We start from the raw sequence: 14,875 nt of genomic DNA, 5'->3' as shown, positions 1-14,875 counted from the left end.
TGGCAGATGTCCTTTATCAGGTTGATGAAAGACCCTTCTGTTCCTAGTTCATGGAGAATTTTCATGATGGATGCCCTTCCTGTATCAGTGCAGATGGTCATATGGTCTTTTCCTCCACTGATGTGGTCTGTAAATTGATTTTTGAGTGTTACACCAACCTTGCATTCCTGGGATAAATCTTACTTGAGTATGGTGTATGATCCACTGAATTTAGCTTGCTGATATTTTAGTGAGGATTTTTTTCATACATATATACACATATTTATTTATTTATGAGGGATATTCTTCTGTGGCTTTTGTTTCTTTTTTGTCTTTTATTTTTGTATTTCAGAAAAACAGGGTTCAAAAAATGAGTTGGAAAGTTGTTCCTCCCCTTCTGCCTTCTGAATGAGACTCTGTAGAATGGATAGTCTGTCTGTCTTAAATATTTGATAGAATTCACTAGAGAATCAATTTGGGCCCCGGTTTTTCTTTGTGAAAGGTTTTTAATGATCGATTCAGTGTCTTCTTAGATTTCCAGATTTTCTCTTTCTTCTTGAATCAGTTTTGGTATCTTGCATCTTGCCTGGAGAATCCCATGGACAGAGGAGCCTGGCGGACTGCAGTTCACGGGGTCTCAAATAGTTGGGTGCGGCTGAGTGATGGAGCGTGCAGCACATCCCTTATGGAATTTGTCCATTTCATCTGAGTTCCCTGATTCTGTTGGCATAAAGTTGTTCAAAATATTCTTTTATATTTCGGCAAGTGCCACTTTTGATAATCTCTCTTTTATTTCTGATTTTGGTAATTTGTGTCTGTCTTTTCCTTTCCTTAGTTAATTAAAGGGCTATCGGCTTTATTGGCCCCAGGAGAGTCGCGGTGCTGGACTTTCTCTGCCGTCTCTCTGTGTGCCGTGTCCGTGCTTCTCTCTGATCTTACGTCCTCTCCAGCTTTGTTCCTTAGTTAGTTAAACGGTCATCAGCTTTATTGGCCCCAGGAGAGTCGCGGTGCTGGACTTTCTCTGCCGTCTCTCTGTGTGCCGTGTCCGTGCTTCTCTCTGATCTTACGTCCTTCTCTCCATATTGGCCCCAGGAGAGTCTCGGTGCTGGACTTTTCCTGCCGTCTCTGTGTGCCGTGTCCATGCTTCTCTCTCTGATCTTATGTCCTTCTCTCCAGCTTTGGATTTGGTTTCTTGTTTTTTCCCTAGTTTCTTGTGATAACGGGTCAGGTTCTTGAGTTTAGATCTGTTTTCCTTCCTGATGCCACTGCTTTAGGTGCAGCCCCTCGATTCTGATGTGTTGTATTCTTATTTTCACTCAGAATGCCTTCTGCTCGGTGTCTGTGCTCCTTTCCACCTCCGAGCCCGGTCTCCTGGCCGGCCGCCGTGGCGCCCTGCCCTCCGGCCGGGCAGAGCTCAGGAGGCAGCACTGCCCAGTGCCTGGCCTCGGCCCTGCTCTGCTCAGCTCTTCTCCCTGCTGTCCCCCGTGGTTCCCTGTCTGCCCTGGGGGCTTGTTTAGGCCTCCAGTAACTGATTTCTGTCTGTGGATTCCCAGCTGGTCTGTTTTCATCCCAAATAGGACTGAGGCTGGAGGCCAGCATGCACGTGGAGACTTGTGACTCAGAGGGGAGGGGTGACTGGGTGCTGTCGGCCTGTGGTTGCTGTGGGGAGCACCACTGTTGAGGGTTGTATCTGCAGGAAGGACGTGCTGGGCTGTGCCTGGGGGTGGTCAGGAAGATGACCCACTTTCATGAGGTTTGAAGGGGAGTTAAAAGTTTAAAGCAACTGCTGATGCATACTGTCAGATTTTCATAAGGGTGCTTCTGACAATGGAAAAGGCATGCCAGGTGTGAACTATTTTTAAAGTTAAGCAATATTTCATTGAACTAAAGAGAACCCACTTTAATAATTACAGACCTCTTGAGTGGATACAGTAATTAAAGGTCTTAGATTTAAATTTGATAAAGGCTCTTTCACCCTAACGCCTGTCAGGTGAGCGTGTCCTTTCCTCAGTGGCCCTCATGAGATGGCAGGTGGGTGGTGCTGCCCCTTGGTTGAGCACTAATCGAGGTGGACCCCGGTGCTGGGCAGGGAGGCTTGCCTGTGCAGACACTGACCAGCACGCTGCCTTGTCTGTTTCAGCAGGGAGGAGAGAGCGACGGCTTTTTTCACCCGGAGGGCCAGCCTCAGCGGCTCCCTCAGCCCCCAGAGGCGAGGCAGCAGCCCACCCGCAAGGTGACGCTGACCAAGGGGGCGCTCCAGCAGCCGCAGCACCCTGCGCCGGGGGCCCACATGCACGCGGCCGGCCCGCCAGGCATCAAGAGCATCCAGGGGATCCACCCGGCCAAGAAGGTGCGGCCCAGCCCCATCCCCGGGAGCGCTCTGGGTAGAGGAGCTGGAACGCCCCCGTCCCTGGGTTTGAAAGGTGATGTGCTCACAGGCGCGCTTCCCTCCCTTGGCTTCACGGTACGATTCTGGGAGCTCACCTGGCGCCCAGGGTGTGGGTGTCTCCTGCAGCTCGGCGTGCACGGTGGGCGCGGCTCTGCATGGCCCCTGCCCTCCCAGCTGCTCCTCCAGAGGCCCCTCCGATGTTTCTTCTCAATACCTCGTTCACAGATGGGAAGCCTTTGGGGTGAAGTCTCCTGCCTGAGAAGGTGCCCCTGGCCCCGGCTCTTTCTGCACCGAGGGATGCCTTGTCCGAGCTCCGTGTGTGAGATGAGGGCCGCGGCCATCTTCCCAGGAGAGGAGTATGCGCCACGTCCTGTCATGTCCCGTGGGGCACCCCTCCCCGCAGCTTCTAGTGAGGGGCGTCTTCATAGCCCTCCCAAGCCCCGCGCTCTGCCCCACAGCCGCACACGTGCGAGGACTCAGACTGCTCTTGAGTTCTCCTGGAAGCAGCTGGACCCTGCCAGTCCCTCCTCTGCTGGTCTTGCTGCTGATACTGAGGAGGAGTGTTAGTGTGAAGACCAACCTAGGTCTTTGAAATGTTTAAATCACTTCATGTGTGTTGTCTCATAATCACCTTCTGATGCAGAAACAGACAGTCCGTTTGTGCTGTGAGAGGCACCCGCGCAGTCACATTCGTCATACCTTCGGGTCAGAGCTTTAAAGAATGTTCCAGTCTGAGTTTCCTCAAGTCGGGTGTTGTCCCTGGATGTATGACGGGAAAGACCTTAAGGAGGCCTCCCCCGCCCTCCCTCACCGTAGCTGTATGCACAGATAGTGCACTCGAGGGCCTTCAGTCACTGTAGTTGGGGTTTCGGTTTTGCTTTGAAAGCCCTGCCGAGGAGTGTTGTGTGCGGAGGGTAGGGGGCCCCTGCTGCAGAATCTGCCTTTCAGGAGGGATACTGCCGTGGCCTGCAGTGATGGGGAGCTGGCTGGGGGCAGTGCTGCGCAAGTTAACTGACGCCCTCCCCCCCACCCCCCCGCCGCCCCCACTAGCCTGAACCACAGTGGGGAAGTTCGGGCTCTGGGGCCTGTAAGGACCCACTGGACCCACACCTTTGTGTCAGTCGATCGCCTTTCTGGAGCCTGTGGTCCTGCTGCTTCGTGCACAGCATGACCGTGTGAGCAGGTCGACGGGTACACAAAGTGCCCACCTAGCACCGTGCTTGATGCGCAGGCTGACCGAGACTGCACCGCCTCCTCTCCTCCTCTTCATGGGTGTGCTGGGTGTTGCGGTCCTGTTTAGACACTCAGGAACAGCTGCAGAGGGTCCTGCAGCTCGTGGTACATTTTGGTGAACTCTGAGTGACGCTCAGACGCTCGCTCTGTGTCTTGGCAGCTGTGAGCAGACGCGCAGCCTGACCCTGAACGGTTCTTCTGTCTTTACCAGGTGCTCGTGCATGGCAGAGGCCGGGGCCTGGTGGGAGCCATGGGCCGGGGCCGCCTGATGCCCAACAAGCAGAACCTGCGGGTGGTGGAGTGCAAGCCTCAGCCCTGCGTCGTGTCTGTGGAGGGCCTCTCCTCATCTACCACCGACGCCCAGCTGAAGAGCCTGTTGACGTCGGTGGGGCCCATCCAGGTGGGCCACCCTGCGCTTTCGGTCTGTGCCTCCATCTTGCCCTCCCAAGACTCAGTTCCTTAAAGCCCCTGAGAAGAAAGCTGAATGTTTTACCATTGTGCACACTTGGTGTCAGAACTTTTTGCCTGAGGGTTAGAGTGTTTGTAGTTTTTCAGGTGCTCAGAAACTTCATGAACTATTTATTCCAGCTGAACAAATTATCCTTTGAAATCCTGAAATTATCCTTGAATTATTGAGGAGCGGCTTGTCCGTCATCAGACACGTTAAGCTTGTGTCCACAGAGAGCTCTTCTTGGACAGTCTGTCATAGAACTGGTTAATCTGCAGGAACACAGCTGGCGTCAGAGAGCTTATGATGCTTTTAAAAATACAGGTCTCCTGAGTGGAGATTCTCCAACAAATGGTAGTTGAAAACCTGGGATCAGATCACAGTTGAGTAGTGAGCCTGGGACCCTGGGTAGGAATGGGGCGGGGTGGATGGCGAGTCCAGGCTGTGCCCGGGGCCCCTGCTCCTGGCTGGCTCCCGGCCCGTGTCAGGGTGGGAGGTGGTGGCGCTCTTGCTCTCCACGTGTGGCCTCTGGTCGGTCTGGGCCGCGCTCCTGCCCCGCGGTCCCGATGAGTCTGCCGTGCGTCCTTGAGCGTGAACCTGTGCTTGGGGTCAGCGCGTGATGGCAGCTGCTGCTCACAGCGCTGCGCGACTGGCCTGCAGGAGTTGCAGTTTGAGTGCTGCATTCCGGGGGCCGCTTTCCCATCTGCCTTTCTCCTTCTCCTGTTCTGGAAAGACGGATTAGAGATCAGTGTGTTAAAGTTTAATGGAGGGCACTTTATTGAAGCGGAGCAAAACTGATACTGGGTATTTAAAGGCTTCTTTTTATTAGAGAAGAAGACAGGAAGATAAGAGGGGTTACATCAGGTACCCTCAGAATGTTGCCGGAAGGAGTCCCGGAGGGTGAAGGGCACTTTATTGAAGCGGAGCAAAACTGATACTGGGTATTTAAAGGCTTCTTTTTATTAGAGAAGAAGACAGGAAGATAAGAGGGGTTACATCAGGTACCCTCAGAATGTTGCCGGAAGGAGTCCCGGAGGGTGAGGGATTCAGCAGCTGCCCAGTAGGGCCTGTGGGCCATCCCAAGGGTCCCAAGGAGCCAGCACCCCTCTCTCCTTGCCAGTCTTAGTCCTGAGGGATGGTGTTGAGGGCCGTTTACAGGTCTGTAAGCGCTGCGATGACAGAGTGCTAACGTAACAAACTTTGCCAGCATTAGATAGCTGAAGACCAATATTGTTAAGTTTAAATTGTGAGAATATGCTTATAACAAGACTGCGATGTGGTTTAACTTTAAATACACTTTAAGGGGGGTGGTGAGGAGATCTAGGCCTCCTGGCTGCAGGAGAGGCAGACGTCAGGCCTCTGGTGGATTGGGCTGTGGCGCCACCTGGTGCCTGCGTGCCCTGAGAGCAGGTGGTGTCAGCACCCAGAAGGCCCTGCCCGGTGCCCACTAGCAGGGGTGTGGGAAGAACCGGAAAGAAGGGCCTGTCCGCCCATCCACCATGTCAGGGGTCCTGCTCTCAGGGAAGGGACGGACAGGCTGGAGCGGAGTGAGACTGCGGTGGCTGACTTAATACGGTGGGTGGTGGTTGGGGGCTCCGTCCTGAGTTTGCCACTTCTTGGGGTGCAGCTTCCCAGCCGAGGACGTCCCCCAGGCCCCGGACAGTAATGCGCATGTTGTCTCTGCCTCTGCCCCTGCCCCTGGAGTTACCACGGAGGTGGGGTGAAAGAAACGCGGGGCCTCTGGGCGCCGCGGAGGGAAAGCGTGTGTCCTCGGAAGGACGCCTGTCGTCCTTGTGCGAGGTCTCTGGGGTCGCTTCAGGCTGCCAGCGCTGCTGTTCGGGGGCGCAGGCACGGGGGAAACCCTTGTTCTGGGGCCATCTTGGGTTACCTGCTGAGGAGGAGCCCCTTGGAGCCATCGTGTGAGGCGGGGTTGTGTTGGAGCGTCTCACCTCCTGTGAGGAGCCCTCCTCCCTGCCTTGTCTGGTTTTGACGGACCAGGAGCGTCTGGGGTGACCTGAAGGAAGTCGGGATCTCAGTGGAAGCAGTTTAGTTATTCTGGAGTTGACCTTTGGGGAAGAAAACACTAGACGTAGTTACATGTTGCTGGTAAGCCGCTCAGTCGCGTCCGACTCTTTGTGACCCATGGACTGCAGCACACCAGGCCTCCCTGTCCCTCACCAACTCCTGGAGCCTGCTCAGACTCACGTCCATTGAGTCAGTGATGCCATCCAGCCATCTCATCCTCTGTCGTCCCCTTCTCCTCCTGCCTTCAATCTTTCCCAGCATCAGGGTCTTATCTAGTGAGTCAGTTCTTCACATCAGGTGGCCAGAACATTGGCGCTTCAGCCTCAGCATCAGTCCTTCCAGTGACTATTCAAGAGAAATGTAGACGTTCCCAAAACGGATGTTTTGAGCTTTCAAGAAAACAGGCGTGGCCACACGATCTGAAACTGTGACGGGAAAATTGTTGACCAGAGGCTCCCACACACAGTTCTGAAAACGCTGTTGTAAATAATTGTCCCAAAAAAAGAGGATTCCAGGCAGAGTGCGTGGTAACCCGAGGGCTGTGATCTGTAGGGTAAGTTTGTACAAGATGAGAGTGGAAGGGGGCGCCTCAGAGTGACTCTCAACTGTGTCAGAGCAGAAGGAACAGCGCTTATGTTGTGGGTGAGAGGAAGCCCAGATGCTGGAATTGAGGAAAAGACAGACTTGGCGTCAAAAAAGACCACATATAGTGTAAACGTGAAGAGGAAGCAGCGTGTGATGGAGTGGTCTGAGATGCCAGAGTCGCTGTTTCAAACACCCCGTCGCCAACGAGAGGGTCGGGTGACCCGCGTCCGGAATGAAGAGGGCGGTGCCCCTGCACTCCAGCCCAGCTGTGGGCCCAGGGGAGGAGAGCTGGAGTCGTGGCAGGCCCGCTGCCCGGCACGCCCCAGGGCTGCCCCTGCGGCCTGGCTGCCCAGGGACCGCTGTCACTATGAACCTAACGGCTTACCCCTGGGCTCTGTTTGAGCAGGTTCGTGTGTGTCTAGAACACCGAACGTCAGTGTCAGTTTTGCTTCAGTCAGTTCCTGAAGGCGCTGGGAACTGTTGGCCAGAGTAGCGAGAGTAGTGTGAGTGATTTTCAGGGCTGCAGGTTCATTTCAGAGTTCCCCCAGCATTGCCATTTATTCATGCGCACAGGCACGAACACAGGCTCTCCCTAGAAAGAGGAGGAACTTTCCCAAAACAGGGAAAAGAGACCTGGAGCGGTGTGGACGATTTTCTGGACTCTGACTGTCCACTGTCCCTGCGGTGCTGGTGGCAGCTCAGTCCCGGGGTCCCGAGTGGGGTCGCTGAGCATACATGCAGGAGGCCGCCTCGGGAGGGGCGTCGCAGCCTGCGTTCTGCTGCTTGCAGTAGCACGGGTGCTCTCGGGAGTTGTCTGCAGGTGTCTTGTCTCTGAAAAATGACAAGTATATCTGGGTGAGGTGGGCAGTGAGCCTGTCCCCATGGGCCAGCAGGTGGAGGGTCACGGAGTGTGGGGTGGAGAGTCCGCCTCTCCATTTGTTCCGGGTGAACTAAAGCGCTTGCTTATTTGGAGATGGGCTGCTGATTTGCAGGATGTATTTTCGGAGTGGAAATTGGTGATTATAGTACATGCCCTTTAGTTTATAGTCCACGGTATCTTTTTCCATCTTCCCAGTAGAATGATCGCTAATATTTGTCACTTTGGTAGGTCAGAAATGGTTAAATATTGACTGTTTTGGCAGTGTATTAATCTTTTATCTGAAAATAGCCTCTGTATTTTGAAAAAAAAAAGGTGCAGAAATGTCAATAAGGGGGAGGGAAAACATTTTAAGATGATGTTCTTACTGCTTCTGTTGACTGTTGAGAAGCAGCTCACTCCTGTGATTTAAGAATTTCATTGAAAGTTTACGCTCTTTTGATTGATCCTTTCTCAGTCAAATAGAGCTTTAAACCAGGAAGATACAGATACCTCATGCCATTTTATATGATAAGTGGTAAACAGGAAGCATCATATTTCATTCCACATTGTGAAGTCACCTAGAGGAAATACAGTCTCAATATGCTTTTTCTCAGAAGAAGAGCATGGTGTTTTCAAAATCCAGATTCCATCTGTGAATCGTAGAGTGCCGATAATTATTTGTGCCATCATAACAAATTAGTTTTCCTTGTCTGTTCCTAATTGAGTGATTTTTATAGTTTCCAACAGAATAAGTCTAGGTGAGCTGTGGTTCTTGTGTTGAGAACTGCCGTGGTGCTGGCAGCAGTTGGCATGAAGCTGTGTCTGCGTGCCTGGCGCCCTCGAGCGCTGCAGCCACGTGGCGGAGGTCGGGGCCGGGGTCAGGAGGCGGGCCTGGCGGGGTGCCTGCTGCGCTGAAAGCTGTGTGCTGCTGGCATGTCCCAGAGAAACTAATATTGAGCTTTACTTGTCCAGCTTTACTTGGAGAAGGGAATGGCAATCCACTCCAGTACTCTTGCCTGGAGAATCCCATGGACAGAGGAGCCTGGCAGGCTATAGTCCATGGGGTCGCAGAGAGTCAGATGCGACTGAGCGACTTTACTTTGTCCAGTGAACTTAGTGATCAGTGAAATTATCAAGAAAATTCTGGTGCTTCTGGGTTTTGTATCTGACAGAAGAGGTGAATCTGCTATTTGCTGAGCTGGCGTCAAGAGAGCAGGCAGACAAGCTTGCTGGCGGCGCCCTGCGCCAGGCGCCCCGGGCCTGCTGCTGGTCAGGGGCGCCTGGCGACATGGCGGTTGACCCGACTGCCCCTCCGTGTGGCCGGTGTGAACCTCGGCGCCGTGCCAGCTGGGCACTGGAGACCGTTCGTTTCTGTGTAAGCGCCGGAGAGCGGCTTTTGGGAAAGCGTCTCCTTAGTGCTCTGCTCGCTGCTCTTACTTGTGGGGTGCTGTGTTTATGGGAGTGGGGGGCGCCTGTTCTGATACACAGCATGGCTTTCTCAACGTGTTTCAGAGAATTGATGTTTTGGCTAGATAGTTCTGTTGGAGGTCTTTGAACAAGTGCTTTAGAACGAAACCGCCGCATGTGTAAACCCTTGTCAAGGGTGGTGTGTTACTGCTGGCTGTGTTTCTGCCTGCTGTACTTCACTGGACAGAAGCCCAGACACAGCAGACGGCTCTTAGCCGCCGAGTCCTTGCTGCTTCCTTGGGTTGGGTCCTCCAGGGAGCAAGGTCTCCGCCGCCCCCCACCCCACCGGGCACTTGGCTCACTGCCCCAGACACGTGGCCAGTCACCAAAATGCTTGAGAAGGATCAGACTCTGGAGAGTGGGCTGGCTAAGAGATCCGAGTCCTCCTTCGGCGCGTCCCTCCCAAATCCTAGAGTGCTCTGTCGGAGCACAGAGTTCCCCTCATCCTTGGGGCAGGTGTGAGGACCAGCTGTCCGTTCACAGTCCTGGCACTGGTCTCCTCGCTAGACAGATCTGTCCACTCCACACACGCCTCTGGTCTTCACTCCAGAGAGTAGCCTCGGAAATGGTGTTTCACATCCTAGGATATAATTTAAGATGCTGCTTCATGCTCCTCGACATTTTAAAGTGCAGAGTGTGAGCAGACAGAACCGAGGGCTGCCCCGGTCCCAGCTGCGCCCCGCCCCCGGCAGCCCCGTTCTGTGTGAGGACCTGGGTCTGCCCCAGCGGTCTTCGGGGGAGTGCCGCCCCTCCGCCTCGGGCCCCTGGCCAACCTCATCCCTCCTGTGTGAGTGGGGCCTGGGGAACGTCGCTTGAGGGGAAGGGAGTCTCTGAGGTTGGGCACCTGCCCCAGACCTGCGTGAGCAGGTGGAGGGAAGGGGGGCAGCTGGCGGGCAAATGAAGGAGGGTCTTTACACTGGGCCTGGAGGGTGCTGAGTGCTGCTTAGGGAGGGCGCGCGGGGCTGTCTCGACAGGGAGCTTGAAGTAGCTAGTTTGTGTCAGGGACCTGTGGTCCGCCTGGACTGGAACCTCGTGTTAACCCCTATGGACCAGCGTGTGCATCACCCCCTGTGCCGCGGTGTCGCGTGGTGCACAGCCCCACTCTGACACCCTTCTGTTCTCTTCCTGCAGAGCTTGCAGATGCTCCCCCAGCAGCGGAAAGCCATAGCCAAGTTCAAGGAGCCAGCGCACGCGTTGGCATTCCAGCAGAAGTTCCACAGGTAGCATGGCGTCCCTGGGGCCAGACGAGGGTGGGCTGGCTGCAGGACGCGGTGCGGAGCGTGGCGTGGGCGGTCCCGCGGCGGGCAGGGGGCTTCACGTGTGTGCTGTGTGACCTCCCGCAGGCACATGATAGACCTGTCCCACATAAACGTGGCCCTGATTGTCGAGTGACCTCCGCGGACGGGCTGACTGGGACGCCGAACACACACTGTGGAACTCCTCCGGAGCTGCGCGCAGAGGCCCCACGAGCCGAGTCTCTCCATCCACAGCCCTGCCAGGCCGTTGTCTGAGACGCCCGACGGCCCAGAGTAGATTCCAGAAGAGCTGGACTTGCGGGGCGTGGCAGACTCGAGTCGCTGTTGGAGCGTCCACGTTCTGTCGCCGCCACGAAGAACTGCAGTTTGGTTTCCTGTTGTTCTCCAAGTGCTCACAGTGCATGTAGACCTTGTTCTTTGTGACCTTACTGTATGACCGATTCCAGTGACTTAGAGTCAGGAGAGACCATCACCGTCACAGATTCTCAGTGTTTTTCACAGCAAAGAATACTTGATAATGGTTGCACTTATCTTCAGTGCAGGCTAGACGAGTGTCTTCTCACCCAGCTTCACTCGCGTTCCTTTCTCAGAAGGCCCTCCAGGGCTCTTGTGGAAACGTAGAGGCAAATTCGGGTGGCGATATCCTGGGAAGCAGGGCGTGCGGGTGGCTGGGAGTGGTGCCAGTTGTGCGGCAGATTCTGCTTCTTGTAAATATTCCCAGAGCGCCAGCCCAGTTCCAGAGGGAAAGCCCCTTTCTACACTCTGCCCAGACACCATGCAGACGCTGGTGGGCACTGGCGTGCGCCCCCGAGCTGAGTGCAGGTTTTGGGGCCCCGCTAGGGGAGGGTAGGCCAGCTGGAAGCTTGAAAGGGCCTGTTTGGTTTCTTCTTCATTTTAGACACAGCCCCAGGAGGCATAGTCATGGCACCGGCTCTGGGATACGTACGTGACTGTTGGGAAGCCTGGTTGTCGTTGCTGTGATGAGCGTTTTCTTTTTTGAAGGCCTTTTGAGCAGGGGCTGTGCTGTCCTTCAGTGGGCCCGAAGCAGGGGCTGCTCGCACTGGCGTGTGGGCGGGCAGCTCCGGGGCTTGGGGTAGCTTCGCACAGGTGAGCCGCTCGCTCCCCGTAAAGTCATCTTCAGCAAAATCCGTTCTGGGCAAACGATGACAGAAGTGCCTTACTGCATTTGTGCTCATGCAGGAGTCTCACTGTTTGGGTTTATTCTAACATGGGCCTGAACTATTGGAGCAGATGATAACTGGGGCATACTCAGACTTTTTAGCTGAATTTTATACGTAAAATTTCCTGTCACATTTATTAGTAGAATTAAGGGAAAGAGACGCCTGTTGCTGATTAGCACAGCGAGGTCCCTCAGTAGGGCACCCCTTTCTCAGCTTTCTCGTGGGTAGCTGAGACACAGGTCATGTGATCTTGTATCTTCTTGTTTTCACAGTTGAAATTTTATGTTTTTCAAATTAAGTCACCAGAACTTCAGGGGAGTGTTGAGACCCACGAGCCTCTGTAACGCTGACTCCACAGTGCGCCACGTGCTAGGAGGGAGCCTGCAACCTGAAGGTGGGTGCTCATGGCCGCTGCTCGGAGGCTGCAGTTCAGGAAGCTGTAGGCACTGGTAGAACACGCTAGATCACCTCTCGCTGGGAGCGCCCGGCCACTGGTGTGCCCGCCCCCCAACCCATCTTCACAAGTAGATGCAGGTGTGTTCACACGAGTGTGGCTCAGTCCACAGAGAGCTGGGCTGAAGCGGCAAGTGGGGTACTGCAGGCGCCATGCGGGGGCGTCCAGGCCACCTACCCCCCCGGGCGGCGGGAGGCTCACAGTTAAGGGGCTTGTTCAGGGCTTGATGGCGCAGTAAAATGAGCCTGCCGATTTCACCGCTTTTTGAAATGGTCTGAGTGTGCTATGACTTTGAAGCTAAAAACCTGCCCGTTGTCTCCATGACGTAGCTAGGCACCGTTTTTTCTGGTTAGCGATAATAAACTAGCTAGGCACCCTTTTTTCGAGTTAGTGATAATAAACGAATCCTATTTGGGCACCTTGTTCACGGCGGCCCTCATGGCTACCCTAAGGGCTGCTTTTGTGTTGTCTGAGCCCGACATGGTGCCCCGGGATGCGTGTGCGTCTGTAACTGTCTGCACACACCCGGAACACGCTTTCTATGGATAGAACATTCTTGAATGGCCATCGGCTAAGTCGGCCAGGCCTTCCGTCAAGGCCTGGTTAGAGAGGTTCCCCGTGGTCGCCTCCTGACACGCTGGGCCCGTGGGCACGGGCTTTCAGTGCCGGCCAGGCCTGAGGACGCAGCCTCGGTTTCCTTGAGGAAACTGGGAAAGGAAGGAGCAGAGTTAGGAAGGAGCAGTGTTGCCGCCTCGCGCACCGCGCAGCGCAGCGCAGCCAGCCTACCGCACGCTGAGCCCTCTGGGAAGATCTGTTGCAACCATTATCTTTGTTCTTCATTTATCATGCATTTAAAGTGAGACGCAGAAGCAGTTAACACACTATGTAAATATGGACCTTTTAAAATTAAATCCTTAAGAGAGATGCTTTCAGTTCAGCAACATCGCAGCTGTTTGTTAGTTCTTTTGTGTTGTCTTATCGAAGTTTAATGGATACAGTTCCATAATGTTGATGTGTTTGTGTGTATATTCGATTTTTATAAAGATGGTAGTAAGTCAATACATTTATCCTGATCTGTGTATTATTTGTTCACAAATTCAAGAAGCCAGTGAATATCATTATATCTCATAAGGTAAAGACTTCAGTGATTATGTGGAGCTCAGGTACCCTTTCTTTTCATATTATCTTGTTTTGATTTTAATGCTGTAATATAAGTTCACTTAGCTACTTACTGAGGTAATCTTGCATTTCCCTTGGTCTGGCCACATCTGTTAAGTCTTACATGATATCATTCTAAGGGAGAAGTACTAGCTCTTTTTTCCGAAAGCAATGTTGAGGGTTCCGCCCTTTCTGGCCGGGCAGCACCCTCAGCAGGGGCCTGTGCCCTCTCTGCACCAGGGGTGGGGGGTGGGGCGGGGCGGGGGGGGCGAGGGGCTTCATCGTAACTGTTTCTGACTGGGATCTTCTCATGATTTGTAAAAGGTCCTGGATGAACAATTGTTTGTGCTCAGTTCCGTAGAGTTTCTGAATTGTGGCGGAGCTTTGGATCCTGCACTCGGGTCTTTTTTTTTAAGGGCGTTTTGCTAATGATGCAAGCAGACGCTGTTGCTGGAGGGAGGCTGGGGAGGCGAGCTGGGTGAAGAGGACAGGGTGGAGCGCAGGGAGTTAGAGCATGCAGAGCTGGCCGGGAGCCCGGTCCTGAGCCCGTGCCGAGGAGGAGTCAGCTGGGGCGGCCACGCCAGGGCTGCGCACTCTGCACGAAGTGGACCGCCAAGCTGGCGGATGAGAGGAGGCCCGGCTGGCTGGCTGGTAGATGAGACTTAGGGCCAGGCTGTTCCGAGAACCTGTCACTTCCTTCCTTTTTTTTTTTTTTTTAAATCTTTTGTAGTTTTTGTTGTTTGTTTTTTGCTTTTTATCTTTTAATTTCTCTGTTGTTAAATTGAAGGTAAGCTCAGTGTGCTTATGGACCATTGACTGCCAGGGACCCTGATGAGGACAGTCAGGTTTTGGTTGAGGTCTGTGTGCAGAGCACCTAGAGCCACGCATGGGGTGTGGAGCCCTTGAGCCCCCTAGCTTCTTGCCCCCAGTCCCTGGAGTGGCAGCGTGCCCCCCGGCTGCACCCCACCGGGAGCCCTGCTTATATCCGCCCGTGGTCAAACAGACCACGCTCCCACCTGCATCCCGTCCCGGCCCCCCACCCCAGCCCCCCACCCCAGCCCAGCTCCTTTGTCTCTGAGGGGGCGTGGGGTGCTTGAAAGGCATGATTGATTTTTTTACAGATTTTTCTAAGTGACGGTATTCTGAAAGGGAATTAACTAACCAAAGGGGTGGACGATACGAAATGGAACCAGGAGACACCCCTGTCCCCTTGGAGGAAGCCATAGGAATCACATCCGTTACAGGGAGAATGTAGATGCTCTACTGTGCTTAATGAGCAGTTAACTTAGCCTTTTCACCTCTTTTTAAATCATGTGAATGATGTGTTGTTTTGGACATCAGTAAATATGAACTCTGCAAAGGCAGTGAGCCTTGACTTACTATTAAATCCTAAGGATTTTGTGTAAGGTTTTTTTGCAACCTGTTTAATTTTCCTCATTTAAAGGGTCCATGGTTCTGTGTCCTGGAACCAAGCAACTCCCTGATTCATATTGGATCCCCGGTATACCTGCTGGTAGTGTTTGATGGGGAAGGGTCTTTGGTTTTACATGTGTAAAAAACCTGGTCTTTTTAGGAAATGTGCAGAAAATCTTAACTCTTTTCTGTGCTGTATTTTGGTAGCAAGTCTTTTAATTAAGATGAGGAGGCAGAAGAGGCATTTTTAGTGAGAAGTTGCTTCTTGCTTTCATTTCTAACCAACTAAAATGTAAAAAGACCTTCATGTTGGTGCTTTATTTTACTAATTTTGAAAGGTATGTAGAAAAGTACAGGCCTTTAAAAAGAAACATGATTGTAGTCTTTGAATTTTAATACTTTCCGCAGAGTGGACAAACAGATGTACT

General features: G+C 53.4%; 1 protein-coding gene across 6 annotated transcripts in view; it reads left to right on the top strand.

Annotated features, from left to right (window-relative positions):
• The window catches only part of RBM33 (RNA binding motif protein 33), a 109,095-nt gene extending 96,156 nt beyond the window's left edge, over window positions 1-12,939 (top strand). The window contains exons 16-19 of one of the 6 annotated variants that reach the window (XM_018046652.1): window positions 2,120-2,329; window positions 3,813-4,001; window positions 10,117-10,205; window positions 10,329-12,939. In XM_018046652.1, the coding sequence (XP_017902141.1) occupies window positions 2,120-2,329; window positions 3,813-4,001; window positions 10,117-10,205; window positions 10,329-10,377 (537 nt within the window). In that variant the 3' untranslated portion in view covers window positions 10,378-12,939. Of the gene's footprint in view, window positions 1-2,119; window positions 3,359-3,812; window positions 4,002-10,116; window positions 10,206-10,328 lie in introns of those variants that run through there. The other 5 variants (XM_018046653.1, XM_018046647.1, XM_018046649.1 and 2 more) reach the window with 5 other exon arrangements.

This window comes from Capra hircus, chromosome 4 (genome assembly GCF_001704415.2).
Source record: "Capra hircus breed San Clemente chromosome 4, ASM170441v1, whole genome shotgun sequence".
Lineage (NCBI taxonomy): Eukaryota > Metazoa > Chordata > Mammalia > Artiodactyla > Bovidae > Capra > Capra hircus.
The sequence above is the reverse complement of the archived record's forward strand: the minus strand, read 5'-3'. Positions and strand labels throughout refer to the sequence as shown.